At 37.5% G+C, this 26,335-nt stretch overlaps 1 protein-coding gene across 1 annotated transcript in view; it reads left to right on the top strand.

Annotated features, from left to right (window-relative positions):
- LOC311167750 (nesprin-1-like) overlaps positions 1 to 26,335 on the top strand; it is a gene marked incomplete at its 5' end in the record, with an annotated part of 158,238 nt that overhangs the window by 100,836 nt on the left and 31,067 nt on the right. Inside the window, 7 exons of the mRNA XM_084228799.1 lie at positions 1,371 to 1,567; positions 4,631 to 4,740; positions 10,820 to 10,927; positions 13,649 to 13,786; positions 15,217 to 15,381; positions 23,972 to 24,084; positions 24,624 to 24,792. Coding sequence (XP_084084925.1) covers positions 1,371 to 1,567; positions 4,631 to 4,740; positions 10,820 to 10,927; positions 13,649 to 13,786; positions 15,217 to 15,381; positions 23,972 to 24,084; positions 24,624 to 24,792 — 1,000 coding nt within the window. The remainder of the gene's footprint in view (positions 1 to 1,370; positions 1,568 to 4,630; positions 4,741 to 10,819; positions 10,928 to 13,648; positions 13,787 to 15,216; positions 15,382 to 23,971; positions 24,085 to 24,623; positions 24,793 to 26,335) is intronic.

Here is a 26,335-nt window from a genome sequence, read left to right as displayed (position 1 = left end):
CTTTAAGTTTGTATTGCTTAATAAGGTATCTAATTTTTCTTCATTTTTTTTTAAGATTTTATTTATTTTTGCATAGAAGAACTGGGGTATAGGCCAGTGGTAGGCGGGGAGAGTATTCACCAGAGACAGAGTAGGGAGCAGAACAGGCAGACCCGCCAAAATACACTGCTGAGGGGAGCAGCCAGGGAGATAAGCAAGGCCAGCTTGCACCATGTGGTTGAGCTCCCTAGCTGGGGATCAAACCCAGGCCATCCCAGTGGTAGGGCTGAAACTTAACCCCCAGGCACCAGGGAGACCCCCTTCTTTGAGTTTTTATCTAAAATTCTTAAATAAGAAGTTTGGGCTAGAACTAAAATTTTTGGGTTAAAACTAAAAATATTAGACCTACATTTTAGTCTAATATACATAGTGTGTGGGTATTTAACAAATACAGAGAAAGAACATTACTCCAAAATAGTAATTTTTTAAGGAAACATTTTATATATTTCCTTCTGAAAATGACTAAAACAATAAACAAATTCAACAGAATCAGAAAATATCTGATAATTTGCTGATTTTTTTAATGAACAAACTTTTATTTATAACTTGCCTATTTCACTAAGAAATAATTTGAGGTGGTTTAAAGAGACCGTGGATATAAAATCATTTTTACATGAGAACATTTTGGCAAAGGAAAATATAATAAGTAAGATGAGACCCAAACTTTGACTGAAAACTGTTAGACGCATATACCAGAGACATTCTGGAAAAAACCATGAGAAGGTTCAAGGTTGTATTTTAAAAGGACTTTTACACAGACGGTATCTTCTTACCCTTTGCTTTTCCACACAATAGTATGTTTTTGAGAATTTTTCACAAGTTGGTAAATATGAAATGTATTCCTTTATCGCCTCCAGCATGTATATGAAGTACATTTTGTCGGTAGTCACGTGATCTCAATAGCCGCTAGGCCTGTTTGTCATAGACTATGTCATGCTCTCTGTCTATCAACCCCTTGAATTCCTACCAGAATCTACGAGGCTATGGGCTGAGAAAAAAAGAAAATGCAATAATTATTATCCCTTGTGGTGTTTTATAATTCTTCTATTTTTATTTTGCCAGATATTTTTTCTCTAAATTGATTTCCTTTAAAAATGTGCTTTAAATCATATATATTTACTACTGAAAAATTAAATACAGAAAACACTAAATATGAATTTCTATTTCTTCTTAACCTCTCAATTTTTTTTTAATTTTTCTAAAACCAGTTCACTGGTATAACTAAGCGTGTGTAATTTATAGCTGAAGAGGTTTGGATTTTGCATGATGGCCTGAGGAAGAGTGTATTATCTGTTCAAAACGTGACATTGTTTGGTTTTGGTCACACCAAGGCAGACTGGAGTAGAAGTAAAAGACTTTGGACGGAGCTGGAGAAGTGGACTTGCCTTCCATTCGGTCATCCATGCTATTCGACCAGAACTTGTGGACTTCGAGAAAGTCAGAAGCAGATCGAACAGGGAAAACCTGGAGGAGGCTTTCACTATTGCTGAGACGGAGCTGGGGATCCCAAGGTTACTGGATCCCGAAGGTATGTTGAGTAACTGTTGGCTCTTGCCTGCCTCAATGCACTAAGTTTTTGTGTCTTCAACCCTGAAATTGCTGATGACTTCTGAGACCCTACTGGAAGCTAAAAACCTGGAGAAAAGCAGGAAATATCTTCCTGCACTGATTTTCTTTATTTTTTAATTGCCTTTTTTGGGGGGTCACGTTGGTTTGCAACACTATATATTTTATGGGTGTAGGCACACACCTCTTTAGATGTGTGTTTCCAATTCACATGCGCCCATAAAGCACCTGTTATCACCCACCACAGTCCACTGGACCAGGCTAGCCTGGGGTCTCCACTTACTCAGCTCCAAGGAGAGCTAAACATGTCCTAGCCCACAACTTCTGAGGCTAAACTGGGCTGAAGCGTTTCTTAGAGAGAGACAGGGTTGAGAGGAAAGTATAAATGGTTCTTTTGCATCTACTGGACTAGAAACTGAGGTTGCCCAAACACAAGGCTCTCCCAGATATAAGGTGCTCCTTTATTTTCCCAATGAAATCTCTCCCACAAAACATTACCTCGCCAACTTGAATATGTAAACATTTAGGGAAATAGATGAAACAGATCAGTGTCCATTACAATAAGCTCGTTATTGAGCTGCATGTACGCTGCGGCATGGGCTGCATTGAATCTTGTATCATGTAGCTGTTTCCCACCTTCACATTTCATGAAGTTTTACTCATTCTTCACATGCATCTTGTGCATCAGTGATATTGTCATTTCTAAGTGCAGCTTTGAGTCATCGAGCTAAATCACAGAATACATTATCTGTGTTTCCTTTTAAGTAATTTGAGTAGCAGCACTGTTTAAAAACTGTGTTGAAAGTCTCTAAAAATGATAGCTCAAAATTACAAGGAAGATTACAAAATATTAGGGCAGTTTTATATTTCAATTTTCATGCTTTTGGTTTATTTATTATAGTTTCGATTCTGAGGGTACTTAATTATGTTTGTTATCTCCAAATGTAGTCATCTTTTTTTATTACCTTTAAAAGGGATATTCAAAAGATTTTTTTTAAACATTTAACTCTTGGTGAGGATATGAAGAATAAGGAACCCTCATATACCCTTGGTGGATTGTATCAATAGACTGGTTCAGACCTTAAGTAAAACAGTATGGACATTTCTCAAAATATTAAATATAGGTCGACCATATGACCCAGTAATTCCACTCCTAGGTATATACCCAACAAATGCTATTTAAAAAACACTAATTTAGGGGCTCCCCCCGGTGGTTAAGACACAGCACTATGAAGCCATCCTCAGTCACTGTAGCATGAGTTCGATCCCCAACCAGGGAGGTGACCCACATGGTGGAGCAGACCTCTCCTGACTCACCCACTGCTCCCCTCAGCAGTGTATTTCACCCAATCTGCCTGTTCTGTTCTCCATTCTGTCTCTGGTGAATCCTTTCACCTCCCACACCTCTGGCCTGTACCCCAGTTCTTGTATGTATAAATAAATACATCTTTAAAAAAACACTAATGTAAAGGGATATATGCACTCCTTTGTTTACTGCAGCACTGTTTAAAAAAATAACCAAGTTATTGAAACAACCTAAAAATACAAGGATAGGTGAGTGAATTAGGAAGATGTGGTAAATACACGTTGGAGTACTACTCAGCCATAAAAAATGATGAACTCTTGCCATTTGTGACAACATGGGTGAACTGGAGGGATAATGCTAAGCAAAATAAATCAGAAGGAGGGCCTCCCCGGTGGCGCAGCGGTTGAGCGCTGGGTTGCGAAGCTGCCCACAGCCTCTGCAGTGCCGGTTCGATCCCTGGCTGCTCCCCGGCCACCGGAGGAGGGTCCCACATGGCGTGCAGACCTCTCCTGCCGCCCGCTGCTCCCCTCAGCAGTGTACTTCGGTCCTTCTGCCTGTTCTGCTCTCTGCTCTGGCTCTGGCGAATTCTCTCACCCTCCCGCGCCTCTGACTGTACCCAGTCTTGGTATAAATAAATAAGTAAATCTAAAAAAAAAGTTATTATGAAAAAATAAACAAATCAGAAGGAAAAAGACTAATACCAATGGTTCCACTTATATGTGGAATAGCAACAAAATCAAAGGGTCAGATAAAACCAAACCAATAACATATGCTAAAAATCTGACTGTAGAATTCAGGTTACTAGAGGGGAGACAGCAAATTGGGGACGGTTCCCAATGGACTGTGTGGGAAGGCTCTGCCTTGGTGGTGGGCTTCGTGTGCAGCATACACGTGTAAGGGTATGAACCTATACTTCTAAATCACGTACAGTGTTGTGAATCAGTGTCACCTAATTAAAAAAAAATAGTCAAAAAATAAAACATTCAGGTCTTATGCATGCAGTCTTACTCCCATTTTGTAATTTCTAAATTTGTGTAAATATCTTTGCATGAGTTTAATATCTTATTAAATATATTTGTATTAGAGATAATATTCATTGGAGAGAAATATCTTTGCTGATTTTATAATGTAAACATCCTTAAACTGAAAGTGACAATAATTGGGATCTTGTCAGGCCTGTGTCTCCCTCAAAGAGTACTTGATTGTTCAAAGTAGAGTAACTTGAGAAAATTCTCCACTACCACCTTGGCATCCATGAAATTGAACATATGGCATCTCCTCCTCTTTTCTAAAACAAAACTTGAAGGGGCAAGGGTTGCCTTACCTCTGGCATACAGGCTGTATAGTCCCTTGTCACTCAGTACCACACCTTTATGCAGTTTCCACCCCGTCGTTTGTCTGTTATGAATTACCCAGAGTGTCTGAATAGCCATATAGTATCTCCTCTTTCTGATGAAATCATGTTGATTCCATTCAAACGAAGCATGTATTGTTCTCCTAAAAGCTCTTCTTTATAAAGCTCTCCATCTGGGCTGTAAAATGTCCCCATGTGTTCTGTCCATAAATTGTACCCTCCCTTCATCTCTGAATATTAATTCTAATTTTCTTCTGCATTTAAAGCAGTAACTTTTGGTGTATTAGCTGGATTCAAAGTTTGTGTAATTAAAATCTGATCAAAGTTAAGTTAGTGTATCCCCATTTGGTTTTGTTTTTTTCCAGATGTTGATGTGGATAAGCCAGATGAGAAGTCCATCATGACCTACGTAGCCCAGTTTCTGAAGCAGTATCCTGACATTCACAACATAGGCTCTGATGAGCAAGAAAATGATGTAAGTATTTGCTTTTCCTCAAGTATTCATAGTGTACTCACTGGTAGTGACTGATTTTTAATTAAGCTGTTTTCAAAAATTAGGTAGGAATGCATTAAGATGAGAGCAACTGAGTGAAAAATTGGTATTACCAATTGGTAAGGATTAGAGAGAAAGTTTTCTCTGATTTGTATATCAGAGCAAGCATAATTAATAAATGCTGAATGAGTTAGAATGAGTTAAAATGAGTTAGAATGAGTTAAAATGCTGATGAGTTAGAATCAAGGACAGTTAAGAAAGTTGAGAAAGTCCATCTTAGTAATTTGAGTATTGAAGTAACTTCATATCCATCATATTTGAACATCTCAATCTTGGGTCACCTTGATCTGATGAAATCAAGTTTTGACTTTTAAGTGTCATTATATAAGCTGCTGCTCACAGCAAACATATGGAAGTGTGTTTGTAATCTAATCCACTGTGGTTAGATTTCTAATTATTCATTCTGGTTAGATTTTTCAGTCTTTCGTTAGCTTATGTAACATTTGTATTTCTCATACTGTTCAAATGACATATGTTCACTGTCATAAAGAAAAGCCAAAATTAGTAAAAAGAAATGATCAGTACTTGACCTTCTAGATAGAGCCTATCTTAGAAAATAATTCATATGTTGGTATAATTTTCCAACATTTTTCTATGTCTATTAGACATACACTATTTCAACAAAAATAGTCATACATACAATGTTATAATTTTCTGTTAACATTGTACAAATGTCATTCTCTTTCCATGTCATTCTCTCCAGGTTATCATGTATGTACATGGTAATTTATTTATTCAATTTTAATTGTTGGAAGTTTCTGAATTTTTGCTGTTGTAGGCAATGCTCCTATGAACAATTTTGTAATAAAGCAGTATTTTATGATTCATTCTTACTAGGCTAAAGTCATACAGATTTTTATTGCCTTTAGAAATATTTTTTCAAATAATCCTGTCAAAAAGTTTGTCCCTTTTTATACTCCAGCCAGTATACTAGGTTGCCTGTTTTCCCATTTTTTTAATAGCAAGATATTATCCTTTCAAAGCATTATTGCTTTTTTTATTATAGAGAGTGGATTTACTGCTGAATTTAAAATTAATTATAAGGCAAAATGACATCAGGGGAAATAATAAGTGGAAATTTTGAGATGTGTTAAAAGCTCTATTTTCCTTGTTCAGGCTCCAACTTGAGTTTTCAGAGTAGTTTGAGATTATACTGAAAAGCAATAAGAAACACAAAAATTTTTAAATGTAATTTTGGGATAGACATAGAAATAAGTTGGAAAAGAGCAGAGAACATAATCCCAAATTTTCAAATACAAAGTGTTATTGCAGCACCAGAAGTCCATAGCTTTCCGAATTAATTTGTGCTTCCAAGGTTACTTTGATGAGGTTAATCTGGCATTTACAGAACTATATCACCTTATTTCCTAACACTACAGTTTTAGGAAACCTTTTGTGCTTCTTGCCAGGTTTCAGAAAGAAACATTGACAACCAGCGTAACTTCCATAGTTAGCAAAGCAAATCTTTCCAAGTAGCACCACAGCAAACAAATCAAAGACTGTCACTGCCAGTCCTACTTTTGCATTAGTGTTACTCGGGCGTTCAGGTTTTGGAGAAACCTATATAATCAGGTGTGGACATTGCTGTGCAAATAAAAAACTATTAAAAAAAGTGGGTTAGGCTCCCCATAAAGCATAGAGAAAATAGTTTTCCATCTGATTTTCATACATAATGTCCTTGTATTACCCATTGGACTTATTTCTGATCTAGTTTCTGAGTTTATACCATTTCAATTTCTCTACAGTAGCCATTTCCCCAGATGAAAAAACTCTGCAACTAGAAACATCTTTGAAACAAAAGGAGATGCTTTTGTTAATGCTCATAAGCACTAATTTAATGCAAAGAACCTTGGAGATTTAAGACACACACTCCTGATATAAACTTGTTGGTATATTTTACTAAAGGGAACTTTATTATAAAAATATTAATCTCATTATTTAGAAAATAAATTCTGATTTTTTAAAATTCCCTCTATTTCGCCCCTAAATAAAGGCTGCATATGATTGCTTCAGGGTTACTTCAAAAATTAACTTTAAGGAAAATATACTATAACTTTGCCCTTTCTTAATGTGACATTTGTAATGTAGGGTGTAAGTATCTAAACTGGCTATTTTGAATAAGAAAAAGGATTTTATGTATATATTTATGATGTGGACTTTATATTTATTTCATGCAGCTAAATGGCCATCTACTAATGGCTAATTACCCACTTAGATTTTATATACATTATGGCTACTGATGCCATTATCTCAAAGTATTCAGTTTTTGTCTAATCAGGTCTTAATAAATAGTCATTTTAATTCATTTTATAAAAATCTTGTCATCAACACATCTAGCAGGCTTCTACTAGTATGTGTGCATTTGATTTCTATACCACATTCAACTATTTTCTAGATACCAACTTTATTACTATTATTTTTTATTCAAGGCACGTTTGTTTACAACAGTGTCTGTGCTATAGAGATATATTTTAAATTTTGATTCCTTCTTGGAAATAGACACGTTATGCCTTTATTATTTCAGCCAATAAAATTGGTAAAGAAACATTACCAATCTTTACAAAGGTATTCTTTGTATAATTAGCACTCAGTTATGTATAAAATAAGCCTATTAAACTTACAACTATTTGTTCATTCCTTCTTCCATTGCAACAAGTGTTGCTGAATGTTCTCAGAAGCACAGCACTGTCTGAATTGTTATAGGCTACAGAGATGAGTTTGTTGAATGCATTTATAGAGAAAAAATATGCAGCCGTACACCTCTTTTTACATGGTTCTCCTGTTAAAATGTTTAATATTTCAAGACATGTTTATAAAATGTTGACATGTAGGATTATTACAAATTAAAATAAAAGCATCAAATGCTGGAAAACTCCATTGCTATTTTGGGTTCAAACCTTTTCATATTTTTTAAAGTTATGAAAACCTCTTAAAGTATCTCTACCTTTCAAATTATTGTCTACTTATTTATAGGCAGATGCCACTCTATTTTTTTTTTCTTGTTTCCTATATAATTTTGTCCCTGGTTTATATATTTTTCTATATATTATCTTTTCATATTGCTAGGAAATATTTCCAGGTTTCCCATCTTTTGCAAATTCTTTCCAAAATTTGAAGGTAAGATTTAAGTCATCTTGAGTCAATGGCCCCTTGCAAACACCCTAATTCCCATATCTGGTGACCATTCTTCTGCATGTATTTGTCTTTATATACATACTTCTTTTAATGCTTTCATTCTGTTATTTCCTTTCCCTTTCTAATAGAACCAATTACATATGTATGTGCCACTAAAAGTTACAGTCTAAACCACCCCCATAGTCTTCTCACTAATTTTGAATTATAAGATGACATTGACTAATTACTTTGTAATAATACTAACACTAATAAAAGGAAGAATTTATAATTATGTTTTTAATATGTGACATGGAAAATAAAGTGACATATGTGTTTTTATATTTCAAATATCAATCAGGAAATTCTTAATTGTAATAATTAATTAATAACAAGCAGGAGAAAGGTAAGCCTTCAATTAGCCCATAATGCTCTTTCATCACGTCTCTTCTACTCAATATTGTCACATGACACATGGTGAATGTTCCAGAAATACTTATGAAATTAATGACTGTGAATTCTCTCCCATAGCTGTTATCCTCTACTTCAGTTTTTTCATCTTTCTTTATATTCCATCTAAACCTGAAGTTAAGAAACTCACAACACAATAGACCTTATGCTAACATTGGAGCAAAAAAAACTTGAAGTAACTAATTTCATATATCAAATATTAAATTAATTTTTATTTCACGCTCCAGGAAGTATGAGTTTATATATATATATGTGAGTGTGTGTGTATAAATAAACATGTTATAAAACATAAAAATGTGCTTGTGTGTATGAGAGAATGAGAGACAGAGAGACAGAGAAAGGAAAACACTGACATTTTAACGGGAATTTTGGTGGTCTTCTACAGCAATAAACCCCCATGTTTTTGAAGGCACGTGAAGATTACTAAATGATTACTAAATCACTATAATAAATGGTTCTGGAAATCTAAATATTGCTTTCTACTTTATTTTCCTTTTAAAGAGGAGAGTGTTGCGTGTCTAAATAGCTGTATGCTTTTACCTTGCTGCAATTTGCCTGACACTTGACATTAGAAAAAAAGTCATTCACTAAATGACTCTAATTATTTTAAGAAGATAATTCTTCCTTTCAGAGGACTGTTTGAGACATGTTTTAAATTGGTGATAAATGGGTAATGATGAGCCTGTCCTTGGGGGTTCACTGTGGTGATCCCCACAAAGTGGTCACATTGACCAGAGTGTTTCATTCCTCTGCGGTCACAGGATGTCTTTACTGCTTTTATGGGCATGAAGGCCAAACAATAATAAAGCTTGTGCCTTGATCACATTCATCTGATCTTTCAGAGGACTCATTGCACAAAAAAGCTGAAGCTTTTGAATCTATTACCAATCAGTCATTTAGTCCACAATTATATATTGAAAGACACTCTGCTAGGCTAGAAGAAAAAAAAGATACATAAAGTGTCTATAATATGGGGAGGGGAATGAGACAATGGAGAAATAAATTATAGTGTGTTCCGGTGAATACTTGACTTCAGATTGTCCCAGGATTATAGTTCTCAAAACATGGTCCCTAGACACCCACCATGAGAGCCACCTGAAAACTTTTTAGAAATGCAAATTCCCAGCCTTCACCCTCATCTACTGCACTGGAAAGGCCGAGGGTGGTGTCCAGCAAACCGTGTTTCACAAACCCTCCAGATGATTCCAGTGCACACTATAGTCCGAGAACCATTGGCATAGAAGAGAGACCCCTTACCCAGACTTCTGGGTCAGAAAAATTTTCCAGAGATGGCCAGTGTGCCTGAGCTGAGCTCTGAAGAGGGCATTGTCCAGGAGGAAAGATTCTAGGCACATAGAGGTGCCCTTGCAAGACCAGAAAGACAGAGAGGGCGTGGAGATTGGGAGCCAATCTTTGAACCAGATGTGTTACACAGATTATCATGACTCTCCCCCAAACTGTGGGAAGGTCTGTGATGACTTAACGGGTCATGGTACAACAGTAGAGAGGTTGAAAAATAAGACACACCCATGGTCAGAGATCTAGTATAGGTCAGAACCAGTTTCCTTGCCTCCACAGTAACCCTGTTTCTGCTCTGCCATCTCACCTGTTAATAGAAAGAGCCCTTTACCTGTGACACATCAAGTGAGAAGCTAACACTGAAAACTACTTCTAAGTGCCAAAATATCATGTCCAATGTGCTTGTTATCACTTTGACATTTTTACTAGATAAGAAATTTTTATGAAAATTTAGGATGTTTTCACTAAATCAATGCAAGACCGTTTTCTTATTATTATCTCTGAAAACTGTATTTCTCTTTTTTTTTTTTTTTGAGATGTGAGAGGTAGCCCAGCTTTCATTCATTAGATAATGTGCTACTTTGGGAAATATCTCTCTGAACTACACACTGGATGAGAAAAATGTCTTCTGTACATGTGGAGCTAATGTGATAATACTGAATAATATCTTTAATAATAGTATACACAAGTAGTCTAATACTGCTGGGTCTTTAGTTCTTCGAATTCAGCCAATATTTGTCTCTTCCAGAATATTCCTCTGGGTTTCCAATGGCTTTGGGTTAAGAAACAAACACAAGCCTCTCCCATTCCAGCAACTGCTCTCAGCATTTTTGTACTGAGGACATTCCTTCTTGATCACATTTTCTTAATTAAATTAGTGTTCCTTGAGAAATAAGTGGAGGTAAATTTCAAAAACATTCAACAACATAATTTGGATATTTTTCTAGCATCAACTATTGCTTTTTTGTTCTCCAAAAGGGGTTAGGAGCAAAAAAGAAAATGTGTCAGTGATAATTGGAACTTACTAATTATTGTCTATTCCAGAATCAGCCAGATATTAATAGGCATTTAAATGAAGGTTCATTTAACTAATAAATTTGTAATGTCTGCTGGTTTCTAGAGAGAAGACAGGCTAATTTTGAAGGAAACAAAAGTTTGGATAGATCAATTTGAAAGAGATCTGACAAGAGCACAGATGACAGAATCAAATTTTCAGGATAAATATCAGGTAAAGTATGGAGAAGAGATTTCAATTTTTCAAAAGTTCTTCATGAATAAGATTCTTTTATATCATTTCATCTATCTTTAATCTTTCAAATGATACTTACAAGAAAAATCTTTAAAGAAATAGTATGCATTGTCCACAGTTTACATATCATTTAATAATTGTATTTCTATGTAAATGGATAATTTTAAATTATGCATCACATTGTATATAAAGCTATGGGGTTTCATGACTTCTCAAGAACTCAGTCTTGTTGATGACCCAGAACACAGACGTCTAGTCATTGTTTTTTTTGGAACTCATGATTATGCAGATGTCACATAACAAAAGTATTTACCAAAAGTCACTTCAATGTCAAAATTATTATAGAACAGGCTGAATTCAATAAGGGATTGCAACATGGTTATTGGGAGTTGGCCCATTAGCAGGATCCATTTCTTCTGTGAAAAACTTCATGCACTGCTAAGACAGTCAAGCTGAGGCCAGGGCTCTTGCTATTGTTATTTTGTCTCCCACCCCACCTCCCAGTCTCATTACATGGTCATTAACTGGCCTTTTGCTTCTAATTTCCACATCAAAACCACCAAGTTTTAAAACAAAATTTTCCAAGTAAATTGTAATTTGTTCTGTGTAGGATTGACATTTTCCTTCTACTTAAAATGGCATTGTGTTTTAGAGCAAACTATAATACAACTAGTCTACATTACACGTCAGTCATTTTTTCCAACCATGCAAAGGGTTACAATAAATGTAAGAGACTCAACATGGCAGACAAGTAGTCAACTGTGGTATTAGCGTGTGATTTTATAGACTCAGATCTGTAAAGCATGCCTGCATTTAGATGGGTGATACTAATGTTATTATACTTGTTGGTCTTTACAAAATAGTACATAGATACTTATATGTCTGCACTTATCTGCTTTGAAATTAAATATAATCTTTTTTCCCCCAATACATTTTTAGAATAAGATCCTTAAAAAAAAAAACTTACTAAAGCAGTAAATTGAGAATAGAAATGCAATAACAGGGTGAATATGATTAGTGTGTTGTTGAGTTTTAGTTTTAGCACAAATCATCAAAAAATAAAGTCCGAGTTATAAAATTGCCTGTTAGACAGATGTTACTTTATAACAGGAAAACAACTGATTAGAATGTACAAAACAGAAACACTCCTTTCAGTTCAAAGATCATCACCAGTTTTTAAAAATAGAACTAGAAACCATCTACATGTGAACAAAGAGTATTTCTTTCATCTGTGTGTTTAATTATGTAATCTGCATTTTCTGCTTCTACTTAATCAGTAGTGTGTTTTCTACTTTTTCCATGGATAGAATTCTGTGGAATAAAAATGAGGACTGGCTTTTGGTATTGGTTTGGCATTTTGAATTATGTTAAATGAAAGGAAATAGAAGGCATATGATTTATTCACCATCTCCCCCCAGTGTTCTCCAGGTGAACTAACATATTTGTTTAAGATTTAGAATTTTATTCAGCAATCAAAAAAGATAAACTCATGCCATTTGCAGCAGCGTGGATGGAACGAGTAGGAATTATGCTCAGTGAGTAAGCCAGAAGGAAAAAGAAAAATATCAGATGGTTTCACTAATAGCAGGGATATAGGGGAACCCAATGAGACATCAGTGCAAAAAAAAAAAAATAGTAACAGTACAAAACACAACAAAGCAAAACTGGACAATTATAAACCAGAGACATCCTGCAGGGGAGGAGCAGAGAGGGATCAGAGGGAGGGAGGGCGGAGCGCAGGGGCCTGAGGTGATGGTGCACAGGTGCATTGGTGAAGGAAACTCTATGGGGACTACATCTGAGGGGGTGGGGAGAAGCAAATATTGTTTAAAAATGAACAATCATGTAAAAAATAAAAAATTCCCAACTCAAAAAAGATTTAGAATTTTGTTTGCATGTGTTACCTGTTAGATTCTGTAGAGCCATTCTTGTACTCCTTAGCATAATTACACATTTGCTGGCATTTTCAATTCATATTTGGACTTCGAGTCATATTTTAGAATGTGTTAATTTGATATAAAATTTAGAACTTTAGTTAAAATCATTACTTTTTTAGACTTAGTATTTAAGCTTTAGTATTAGGCTTATGGTTAATTCTGCATATTACAAGTCTCCGTGAAGCACACCGTGACCAGAAAGTGCTATTTTAATTTTTAATGCCATAAAATTAAAGAAAAAGATTGTTATGTAAATGAGGTTCTCTAAATAATCCTCTTTAGACAGGCTTATTTAAACACAACTTTAATTATCTTCAGTCTTATTTTAATAAGTATAATTTCTATTCATCCATTCTGTGATATTTTGAAATAAAGCAATGATTTTGATTGTTAGTGTGGATTTAGAGTTATGTTTGCGTGGACTCGCATGAAGATTATTTAACTAGAAGTGAGAAATCCTAGATTTTAGTCTTGCCACTGCTAGTCCTTGCCAAGTCACTTTTGGGCTTCTTACGTTACTAACAACTGGGCTTGTAGGGTTTTTGTAGGGTTTGTAGGGTTTTAGGGGAGCCAGTGGCAGGAATACACAGACAGCACTTCCCTTGCTGAGGGGTAGCTGCTGTTAGGATCCTGGCTGCCATTTTTGTTACCAACAACATACATTGTTATCCAAATATACAGGATTGTTTCTTAGGAAATGTAGTTTCCTTTGCTTTGCTTTTTTTGACTCATCGCCATGTTGTTGCTGTTTTTCCTTATTTAGTCATTTAAGCACTTCAGAGTTCAATATGAGATAAAAAGGAAACAGATTGAACACCTAATCCAACCGTTGCATCGAGATGGCAAGTTGTCCCTTGACCAAGCGTTGGTGAAACAGTCGTGGGAAAGAGTGTCCTCCAGGGTATGTTCTCCAGGGTTCACGTCATCAGGGCTTCCGTGATTCAGTCAAGACTGTTTGCCACCATCTTTCTCTGCACAGCATATCCCATCAGCCCCGTCCGCCCCTGTCTGATAGGGCAGGCTTAACCATGGGGCAATCTTTACCCTCTTCTCAACTTCTCTTTTAAGTCAGTGAAGAGCTTGGTTAGCTTTTCTTTTCCTCTCTCTCCTACTCCACAGCATAATATCCCCACGAACTAGTTGGGTTACTTTTCACCAGATGCAGCTTAATGCCGGGTTGTTTAGAATGGACTCTGTGGATGCAGCATCAACCATGTCTCCATGTTTCATGACCATATTTCATCGAGAGCTAATAATCTTCCTATGTTCAATGTCATATTCTTTAACTTAAGTGTATTGTCTTATCCAGTCTTTCATGAACCTCATGGAAAACTGCTCTGTAACTTTTCTTTAATAGTCTACAAAGGTCCTCCCCGCTGGCACAAGGGTTAAGACACAACCTATGTAGCAATCTGTAGCCACTGCAGCATGAGTTCGATTCAGGGAGCAACCCACATGGCACAGCAGACCTCTCCTGACTCGCCCGCTGCTCCCCTCAGCAGTGTACTTTGGTCAAGATCTGCCTGTTCTGTTCCCCACTCTGTCTCTGGTGAATCCTCTCACCTCTCACACCTCTGGCCTGTACCCCAGCTCTTATGTGCATAAATAAATAAATAAATAAATCTTTAAAAAATTGGAAAAAAAATAGTGTACAAACTTAAAGACCAAGATTTCAAAACCCCTGAAACTTTAATCACTAATGGAAATACTAGCTTCACCTGACCCTATTTGATTCATTTGATAATCCATTTTTTCCTATAAACTCTATCAAAGGACAGGTTTGTTCCCAAGCACCTAACCTGTCCCCTCTGGTATCCCAATAAGTGAGGCTATGGTCCTGGTGAATTGTGTCAAGTGGAAGAAATGGAGAGATGGCTCGGGAATTACATTATTAAAGAAAGAATTCTGAATACTCATCTTTCTCTAGATATGTCTAGATGACTCTGTTCTTACCATGACCTTGTGGGAGATTTGCGAGGGTACGCATCACTTGATGTATAACCTCTGCAATCTTGAACTTGTCAGCAAGACCAGTACCTTCCCTTTCAGCTGAAGCCAATCTGAAACTTATGCTTTGTGCTGTTCCTCTAAGAAAATTGCTCTGGCTCCAAATACTAACCTCCTATGTCATACTTGAAGTAGTATAAAATTTTCTTATAATCATAATTTCCTCCCCTTCCCCAAAACTTACACTTAGAACATAGATATTTGTTTACTTGACACTTATTATTTTAGCCTGAAATTATGAATTAAAATCTTACATAGGCTCTCAAATCACTTAGGGAACTTCAGGATTTCTGTAATAGAGATACTTATTTCTTTCCATTTCAGCTCTTTGATTGGCATATACAGCTTGATAAATCTCTCCCTGCACCGTTGGGCACCATAGGTGCTTGGTTATACAGAGCAGAGGTGGCTCTGAGGGAGGAAATAACCATTCAGCAGGTCCACGAGGAAACAGCCAACACAATACAGCGGAAACTTGAGCAGCACAAGGTAAGTGTTGTGGCTGGAGAATCTCCCATCTTAACAGTCTCACTATGGCCTGGAGAGGCGGCCTCTCTAGGTCTTGCTCCCAGGCATCCATCCTGCTGGTTCAGAAAAGTCTGTTGCCACTCAGATGTTCTGGGGTTGAATCAGGTTAAGGCTTCTTAGAGGTACAGAAAAGCCTGGGCCATATCCACATGGACATATCCAGTATATTAAAAATAGGGGAAAATGCTAAAACATGATTACACAAGTAATACCACTTTAACAAATTAGCAACATGGTGTAAATATCACATAATGGTATGTCTGCTTGCAAAGCATGTAGCAATTGAAATGATTTTAACTGCCATGAATATTTCAAGCAAAACCAGTCACTTTCAGGCTTTAAAGCACATGTAGAATGTCTATCGATGTGTTAACTCAGCAAATGTGCACAAGTACCATGTGCCAGTTTTGGGCACCAGAGAAACCGGCACCCCAATCTTGAGTCAGTGATGGGATTAAGCCTTGACGATCTCTTAGTCATTTCTGACTGTTTGAAGCTTACTGCATGGTGCATTGTGTTTGAGAAACAGTATTTGCTTGTTGTTTATGTAGTAATTGATTAGATAATAGTTAATCGGATTTAATGTTTCACCATACAGAAAATGTCCTACAGTATGACTGTGCTTTTTACTAGATAATCTTGAGACGCAGCAATAATATTATTCGTGCCAACTCTAGGCAACATCAGGCCCTGATGGGGAATGTGTTTTAAGTTGGATGGCATGCATGCTCTTGGTGTATATCTCAGTGATCGTATCATTTGAGACCTTCATCACCCTTCTAGCTCCTTTGAGAGAGAGAGTGACCCCATGCCAAACACCCAATGGTTGAATTACATCTCTGCCAAAGTGTAGTGAAAAACAAGAAAATCTAGAATAAAGTGGAAGTGGGAGAGGGAGCAGGCAGGAGTGGAAGAAGATGGTTACCTAGACTAAAATCCAGAAGGGACTAGACTAAAGCAAAATCTGGGGAATGCAACAAAGAGATAACAGGAATTTAGCAAAGACCAGCTCCACCGCACATGTCCAGAATGTCTATTTACTGGGGTAGGAGCTTCTACTAAATGCAGCCTCAGTGTAGACACTACTATGACTTGTAGAATCATAAATAAATGTAAGCATTAATTACAAGATCAATTCTCATTCATTTAGAATAATTTATTAGGTGCCTGGAGCAAGCTAAGCTTCGAAGGTATAAGAAATCATGGTTCAGATAACTAAACTTCTAGCGATGTCTAGTGATACTCTCTGGTATCACTTCTCTGTGGTGGTGTTTGGGCTCATTTAGAAACAATAATGTGATTGATAAAAGCACAGTATAGGATTTACCTGCATGAACGTTCGGGACTCTCGTCTCCCCATCCCAATGTAAAAGTAAGTACGGCTCATGTCATGATTATTAGATATGCTATCAAGATCTAGAATTTTGGTTGTCTTGTTTTCTTCACATTGTTTTTTAAATATGCTACATGACACTCTTTCACCAGTGATATTATTCACTTCATGCTCAATTATGTAGAAAGATAATGATAGTAAACAGCTAACTGTGATCGTTTAGCCATGTTTTGGTCTTAAGTATTAACTTCTGCTAAGTACTTGACATGTGGGATATGAGATGGGTGTTATCATCTACATTTTGAGAATGAGTAAACATTAGGGAGAGGGAAGTTAAGTGCCTTGTTCAAATGACATAACTGAGAGTCCAGTTTTAAGCACTAAGCTCAGGATGTGCCCACAGCGCTATTGCATGTAATACGTTCAGAGTGATGGAATGCATTAGTCTTTGGAGGTGCTGTTCCTTTGGCAAGGTGAGGCTCTCAGTTTTCCCTGCTCAAGGAATCCTGACAATCACCCTCAGGGTTCTCCTCCTACCCCGCCCCCAACTTTACTGCAGTTACCAGCCCTAGATTGCTTTCCCTCCTGTCTTGAAGATTTTATTTATGGCAATGCATGCCAGAGTTCATGGTAGTTACAGTAACACATAATCCTTTCAATAATCTGGCCTCTGAGTCTTTTGACCTCCTCCCTCCCACTGAGCCTTACACCCACCCTAGCCTCTCACTCCTTAGACACATCCAGACCTTGCCATCCCCAGTGACTGAAAACCCCACAGCCTCGAGCCTGTCACTGTCCAACTTAACTCCAAACTTGCCAAAACGCCAACCTGTATCCCCTTTGTGTCCAATCACCTATGAGTGCAACTGCCTTCTTACTGCCTCTTCCCTCTTCATACCTCACTTCCCTTTGCATGCTGCTGAAATTCAGCGCTCATCTATGATACGTCACCTCTTGTGTACACCCTGACCACCTTGTCCAGCAGTCAAGGCCACTCTGTCTTTCTCTCCTGGTGGAAACAGTACTCTCGCTAAAGCCAACTCTGCGCGCCCATGCAGCTCACAGTGGCTGAAGAGAAACCACCCCCCCACCCCCCAGGTGCAATGGTGCAGGTGACTAACCCGAGTGGGCCCTCTGCACTGCCTGGCTCTCTGAAGGCATTTCCCAGATCCATTTGCTCTTCATTTCTGGGGCAACTATTCCTGACCTTGTCTCCGCAAACCATCCACACCTCCACCTCCATCCTCACTCTTAGCTGGTGACAATGCTTCCTATTTCTCTGAGAAAATAGAAGCAATCAGAAAAGAATTTCCGCAAGCTCCCACGGCCACATCCATCCACCTACGGGCATCTGTGGCCGCGTACTCTGCCTTCACTTCTGTTACTATGGATGAGCCATCTGCCTGCAGGCTGAGGCCTGCTCTCCTCACGCACCAGAGCCACCTGGCCTCCCCCAAAGATAATCCCCATAGTTCTTGCCTTCTGTATTTTTTTCTCTCTCTCTTGAATTTTTCCCATTCACATACAGTATGTTACTATTTCTCCCATCTTAAAGAAGCGTCTTTCTTAGCCTTTCTTCCCCTTCTAGCTACTGTCTATTTTTCCTCCGTTCTTTTTCAGCAAAGCTCTTACAAAGACTTGTCTATACTCCCATTTTGCTTTTGAAGTTCTCTCCCCCTGTTTTTCCTAGTATCCACTCCAGTCATGTTTCTCCTGGCCATGCTGTCTTTGTCTGATTCAACAGGGTTCTCCTTATTCCTCATTCAAATGACCAAGCTCGGTCCTTATCTTACCTCACCTATCAGAAGCATTATGCATGGCTTATCCTTCATGCTTGAACTGCTTCCTTCAATTAGTTTCCCAATTTTCATGCTACTTCTCTGGCTATGTCTTTCTGGTCTTCCTACAAATATCTGTTGAGCACTTTCTATGTGCAAAGTAGTGTTCTAGGCATTTTACTATACCCATAAGTAAGAGAGACAGAAACATCTACCCTTATATAACTTGCCTTCAAATGGGAGGAGGCAGAAAAGGAATAACAAAAGAAATCAATGCATTTTACATTGTGTTAGAAGCTAAAGGGACAGACTGTATTAGGTGGTGTTGCAATTTTAAGTTGTGTAGGCAGTGAACCATCACTGAAATGTTGACATCAAACAGGCAAACTGCATCCCCTCTCCGATTGCTATCCCTCTGGAATGTTCTTCTCCCTTGGCCTGAAACACTCTCCCACAGATAGTCCCATTATGCTCTTCCTTGTCTCCTTCGGGTCTTCACAGAAACATCACTTCTTCCTCAGTCAACACTTTCTTGGCCAGCCCTCTTGAAATTGCAACTTGCCTTTACCCTTCCCTGTTCCATTTTTCCCTTTAGCATTTATCTTCATCTTGATGACTATTTTAATTATTTATCTTACTTGTTGCTTGATTTTCTACACTGTAATGTCACTGCCATAAGGTCACAGATGATGTCCTATTTTTTTTCTTGCTTGTAGCCCTACTCCCTAAAAATATTTTTAGAAATATACAGGCTCTAAAAATTTCATTGGGTCATTATTGATAATTGATTCTAGAAATTTGTTCACTTGACCAAATTTGAAAATTATTGGCATAAACTTGTTCAAAACATTCTCTTATGTTTCTTGGTAATCTGAGCCTATAGTTGAGTCTCCATTTTTCCACAATATTGTTTCTTTGCACCTTCTCCCTTTTCTTAATTGCACTTTTAGCATTTATTTTTCTGTCATAAGGAAGCCATCCTTTCCACTCTCTTACTCTCAGAATGACAGTATCAGCCTTTTAACAGAATCACTCTAACTGCTGTATGAGAAAAGACAAGGAAAGAGGTGAGGAGTAATCAGAGAAGTAATCAGGGAACCAATTTCAACAATCCAGGCAGAGTGACTTGATCCAGGGTGGGCGCTGTGGAAATGGTTAACAAGTGGCCAGATATGAAATATATTTTGAGTTCAGAGCAAACCAAGCTCCAAATTTGCCTTAACCCCAATGTTGACACAGCATTAGAGATCAGTTATGAAAAAAGAGTCATGCTGTGAATTTTGGACTGAGCAACTGGAAAAATGGAGTTTCCATCAGTTAAGATGGAGAGACAGCTGTGCAGGTTGGGAGGAAAGATCTGGTGTTTAGATTGGGTGTGGTGAGAGGCTTTTATGTCTCCAAGTAGACATGTCATGTGTTGTGGACTGTAGGACACGAGAGACATGCAATCGAGAGACAAGTCTAGGTTGGAGATAAATATTCAGAATTAATTTTAACTAGAGAAGAGAGATGTTTAAAGCTCAGAGAGTAGAGAGATTAATTTAGGAAGTGAAGACTGAGAAATAAAAAGGATCAAGAACTGAGCATGAGTGAGTCCAATATTAAGAGATCAAAGAGTAGAAGGTGAACAAGTAAAAGAGTATGAGGAAGAATAATCAGTAAGGTAGGAGGGAATCCAGTCACTGTGTTGTCAGAGAAGTTAAAAGCAGCAGTAGTGCATCAAAGAGAGGCTATTTTTAGCTGAAAGACCACAGCAATGTTTCTCAAGTGCGTCTCAGTTCATTTCATACCCCCAAGCCCCCCACCCCGCAAACTCTCCACTGGCTTCCTGCACTTGAAATAAAAGCCCAGAAGACCGTGAGGCCCCAGCCCTCTGCATTCTCATCCTTCGTTTGTCCCTGTTCTGTCTCCATCTCTGGGAGAGAGGTTGGTAACTCCCATAAGGAGGTAGATTTATCAATTCCTCCCTGCACATCTATCACATTTTACGTTATATATTTTGAAATTTTTATATAGTTTGAAACTTTTTGAACTATGTTCAAGTTCAGAATTTCTTTTTGTATCTTCTAGTACATGGAAAGTTTCATCATTAAGTAATTAGTAACTTGAAATGATTTCAGTTCTGAAATCTATTTTGTCTAATATGATACTCTTTTACCAGCTTTCTTATATAAGTATTTGCCTGGCATGTTGGTTTCCAGCATATTGATTTCAGCCTATCTATAGTAACATTTAGGTGCATCTCTTGTAAAGAACAAATGGCTCTCAATGGACTATGATGGGTAATTATGGGGCTTTGGTGGTAGGGGTAGTTTGGGGACTTACATCTAAGGAGGTGTGAACCCATACCTCTAAATCATGTGCATTGTTATAAACCAACATTGCCTCAATAAAAAAAAATAATACAACAAAAAAGAGCAGATGGTTCTATCTTATCTTTCTTTGATCTGACAATTCCTTTTAACTAGTGAATTTATGTTCTAGTCACCATTTTTATAATTACTGATAGATTTGAATTTGTGTCTAACATCTGACCATTTGCTTTCTATTTGCCTTACTTTTTTTTCAGTTTCCTTGCTATTTATAAGTTGATTGAGGGTGTTTTTGATGTTGTTTAGTGGTTTATTTGCTTGCTCATTTTTTTTATCCTATTTTTTTTTCCTACTGCTTTGAAAGCTGTAAACTCTAAAAGCAGTGTGATTGCTTTTGAAATTTGGTCATAGGTACTTAACAAACCTGAAACTTAATCCATATGTTGCCTTCCTCTGACTCAGTGTAAGAAATTAGTCTTTTATCTACATCAATTTTTCTTTACTTACAAGCTGTTGTAAGTATTAAACTACTGGCAATTTCCTAACACCTTCCATTTGTTGTTCCTGCTGATTCTCACTCCTGGTGTAGTGTTCTTATGTTTGGTGATCTTTGCTTCCCTCCTTCTGCATTTGCATTTGCTGCAGGCAGGCCCGCATCAGCCCTCTCTGAGGGATCTGGTCAAATGTAAGAGCCTCGTGTTCTCACCTATTCAGGTTCCAAGACTCAGTCTCCTACAGCAAGGGCATAGCTATTTGCCATAGACAGTCAGCTTTTTTTGATTTGTTTTTGTTCATAAACTGTGAGCCACATTAAGGTCATGTTTTATGATAGTGGGAGACCTAAAAGATTTCATGAAAGACCGATGAGTCCACCATTAAATTTATTTACTTTATTTTATTTTTGCATAGAAGAACTGGGTGTAGGCCAAAGGTGTGGGGGATGAGAAGATTCACCAGAGACGGAATGGGGAACAGAACAGGCAGATCACTGAAATACACTGCTAAGGAGAGCAGTCGGTAAGACAGGAGAGGTCTGTTGCCCCATTTGTGGGTCAGCTCCCTGACTGGAGATTGAACTCAGACCATAGTAGTGATAGCTGATAGTGCTACCAGGGAGGTTCCACCATTAAATTTAAATCCTCTGCTCACCATTAGCTATTTAATAGAGGCATGTTTTTCTTTTTTTTTTATTTGTTTGCTTGTTTGTTTTTTTGTTTTGTTTTGTTTATACATGCACTGGGTACAGTCAGAGGCGTGGCAGGGTGAGAGAATTCACCAGAGCCAGAGCGGGGAGCAGAGCAGGCAGAAGGACCAAAGTACACTGCTGAGGGGAGCAGCGGGCGGCAGGAGAGGTCTGCGCACCATGTGGGACCCTCCTCTGGTGGCCGAGGAGCAGCCGGGGATTGAACCGGCGCCGCAGAGGCCGCGGGCAGCTTCGCAACCCAGAGCTCTACCGCTGCGCCACCGGGGAGGCCCCCATTAGCTATTTATAGTGAGACAATCTTCCAGAAATCTCAGTGACACCAGGCCAGCTGTAATTCTTTTTGCATATGTTTGAAAATGATTTTGTTGTGATATCATGTTGTTTTTTTTTTTTTTCAATGAACTAGACATTAAAAACTGTATAATAGGAAAAGCATAGAAGGCAACTTAAGATTTGAGTTTTCCATGACAGATGCAAACCACCCCCCCCCCCCCAGCCCAAGCCATACAGGAAATCAAATCAACACGAAAACTCAGACCTGGACACAGTCACGGCCCTATGTTTCCCCTGCTGTCACCTGGGGGAGTCCCAGCCAATATCAGAAGTCATAGAAGCATGTTGCAATGCTATAAAGGAGGTAGAGTGACTACAATGTTTAGTCAACAGCTCCCTAGGTGATGAATCCTCTGGTGATGTGTCGGCTCTTGGTTGCAGGCACTGCCTTCCCTCTGGGTTCCTGTGACTGTGACTATCTACACAGTTACCCACCCATGCAAAGCAGGTCAAAATGTGGTCATAGTAAAAACTATGTTGATAGAAATATTTTGGCCCTGGCTTTTTCTCAAATGCAAAATCAACCTCCCCAAGCTTTTAGCAATTCACTTCACTTACGTGAACACGCAACTTCAACGTTTTCATTCATAATATGAATCTTTATTTTTTTTAACCCTTCCATGAAATCTCTTGCTTGATGGCTTTTGGCTGCTTTTTACTTCTGTTTTCTCCGGGGAAAGCTCTAAGTTCTCCTAAAAGAGAACATTAATTTTAATATGTCATTCCAGTAGACTAATGTGTCTCACTCTTTGGTGAATGCTAAACTATGAGTGTCTATTCTACTCTTGAGAAATAAATCATGATCTCCCTTCACCTCTTTCTTTGCTTCTGTGTGAGAAATTGGCTGGGAACTGTGAAATACTTTTAAGTATTTTTTAAATAGATGAATGAGTTTGTTGACAGTGAAAAATGCAGAAAACAATTCAGGCAAGATTCTAATTCATCTGAGTAAATTTTTGAGCACTGTACAATCAACAAGGAATGCTTAAAACCTTCACATTTGATCTTCCCACTGGGATATGTCTGAGACATTCCCTGTTTTTGCTTGAAATTTTCCAACCATAGGGTCTGTTCATAATTTACTGTAATATAAGTGACTTACTCTAGATGGCAAGCAAATATCACTTTAGGAGAGCCTGCATGCATTGAAAATAAAATAACGATAGGACATCTACATTTTTTTTATCACCAAAGGGTTAAATTAGGTATTCAGTTTTAAGCTCTTAAAAACCAAAAAATCCTGAATGAAGAAGAAAAAATGAGAACAAATCAGTGTTTATGGCAGTGATTCTATTTTCCTTTGGACTATGTTCCTTTAAAATGTCTGAATGCATTACTGTGCAAGTGTCATGTGTGTTTAAAAGATGCCATAATTATTAGATACAGCTCTAGCAAGGGGCCTTATAGACCAGCAGCCCGGCTCCTACACCAGGTGAAAAGCTGCCCCAGCACCAGGCTGTCTGCACATGGATGTGGCTGATCTATGAAATCTTTCAATACATTGACTCATCATTGCAGCCTGAAAATGATGCTTCCTAGCCTTCTGTGAACACGTTTCCTCATTTTTTATTTTTTTAAAATTTTATCTTAGGATCTGCTTCAAAACACAGATGCCCACAAAAGAGCATTCCATGAGATCTACCGGACCAGGTCTGTTAACGGTATCCCAGTACCACCTGATCAATTAGAGGACATGGCCGAGAGGTAAGGCAATGTCTGTTTTTTGATGAAGTCTCTTTTTAAAATGCTCGGTGGATGCTTTTTCCATGCCTTTTCTTTTCAATGAATTGATTTTTTTCGAGATGCTTTACTCAGGTGCATTAAAATTGGGCTCCTATAATGTAGACTAAGAATGTCAACATTCTGTTATTAATCAAAAAGAGTAAATGTGAATGTACCCACAGCCTGAAAAAATCACAGAAATGCTTTCTTCGGAGTCTGTATTTTTATTCAGTTCTGTAAGGAACATTATGTAATATTGCAAAAACAGCTCACAAAAGAAACAGATGAGAGCCGGGTTGGCAGGGGAAAGAGCTAAACCAAAGATTTCCATCAGTCATGTTTTGCCTTTAAACCAGAGCTAGAAAAGGAATCGGATCTCCACATAGCGATTGATCCGCAGGAGTTTAGAATCATGCTCACTGTATTTTTTTAATGCTGACGTGAACGGTGTAACAGGTTAAGTAAGCATGCTTCTGTTACTATTAGTTACATTCTGTAAATTCTCCGTGTTTTATTCCTAGGTTTCATTTTGTTTCCTCCACATCAGAGCTCCACTTAATGAAAATGGAATTTCTAGAATTAAAGTACCGTCTGCTCTCACTGCTGGTTCTTGCAGAGTCAAAGCTGAAGTCCTGGATCATCAAGTATGGGAGGAGAGAGTCAGTTGAGCTGCTTCTGCAAAGCTACATTGTAAGTCTCCCTGATGCTGGGACAGAGAAGTTGGACCCTGGGTTTAGCATGCGCTACCTACTGGTTTATTTAACCCCATTATTTTAATCTTGAATGTAAAGGTGAAGGTCTCAGTGTGTTAAATGGGTTAGTGTTAGTGATCTTTGCATAATTTAAAATACACTGATGTTCTTTGGGAATATGGAAAGGTTTTGTGTATTAATCACATTGAACCCTTGATACACCTTTATTGCAGAAAAAATTAAAAGTTTTTGCACTGCCTGCTTATGCCATTGATGGTGAACTCACATCGAAACTGAATTAGAATATTTGGAGATTATCTTCATGTCTTCCTGTCATGAGTAGTATAGAACAATTCTTGATTGTCCACAAGGGGACTATCTATTTTTTTAGATTAGGTTCAGCGTATCTTTTTTATGGTCATTGCTACTTATATGCCCACAGAAAAAGTAAAGTTTTGCCTATGAATCTCAGTACCAAATTGCTTTTTTAAAATAATCTCATATTTTGAGTTATCCTTATAGAGAATCTTATAGCTACATAGAAGTTGTGCCTTAAGGAAGAAATTGGGTTTTCTGTAACCAACAGTTTACATTTACTCATGCTTGGAGAATTATAATGATTAAAGTTAGTTCATTTCTTTTAAACTTGCTACCTCCATGTATCAGCCATCCAGATTTGCTTGCATGATTAATAGGGCATTTCTGTTCCCTTTATGTTTGATCAGAGATTCTAAATAATAAATTCATGCATTTAAATATAAGTCAGTAAATGTAAACTATTAGCTGAGTGGTCTAATAGTCTAACAGTGATTTTTAATGGTGTGATTTTAATGTTTATTGAATATCTTTGCTGAAACATCTTAAAACCAGATTTTATTTTACTACATTTTAACTTCATTCTGTAAGGGATGAATGAACAACCTGCATTTGAAAAAAGATGAGCAAGATTATAGTAAAATCTTTCTCTAAATTTATTATCTCAGACATGTTTATCCCAAAATGTGAAATATCTTATGATATGTTTCCTTACTCATTTTTTTAGTTATAATAATCCAGATTTTTAAGTTCAATTATAAGGAATGCTTTCCATGTTAATCACAGGTAATAGCTTTATATTCACTGGTTTACTCATGCCAAATGATACATTCTGAGCTCAGTAGGTGATTATTCAGGATCCATCCCTGTTAAGCTATATAAGGCCAGCCAATCAGACCAAAATGCCTAATGGGACTCTTCTACCAGGTTAATATTCCAACACAATGATGTTAGTAATTCTCTGAACTTCTCAAATAAAGGATATGTAAGTAGAGAGTTGTTATTAATGATTTAAAAATATCAGCACTCTGCCCACTCCATAAAGTAAAGAGAAGTTCATGATGCTATTTTAAACTGCTTCATAACTCTCAAAATTATTTGTAAAATTGTTAATTACTTTACGAATATAGCAGGTTTGAATGAGCATTTCCTAATATTCTGATCTCTCTGTAAAAGAGAATGTTATATCGCTCATGCTTCTTTTCCAAAAATGTTTTTAAGGCACA

This window comes from Talpa europaea, assembly GCF_964194135.1.
Source record: "Talpa europaea genome assembly, chromosome: 2".
Lineage (NCBI taxonomy): Eukaryota > Metazoa > Chordata > Mammalia > Eulipotyphla > Talpidae > Talpa > Talpa europaea.
The sequence above is the reverse complement of the archived record's forward strand: the minus strand, read 5'-3'. Positions and strand labels throughout refer to the sequence as shown.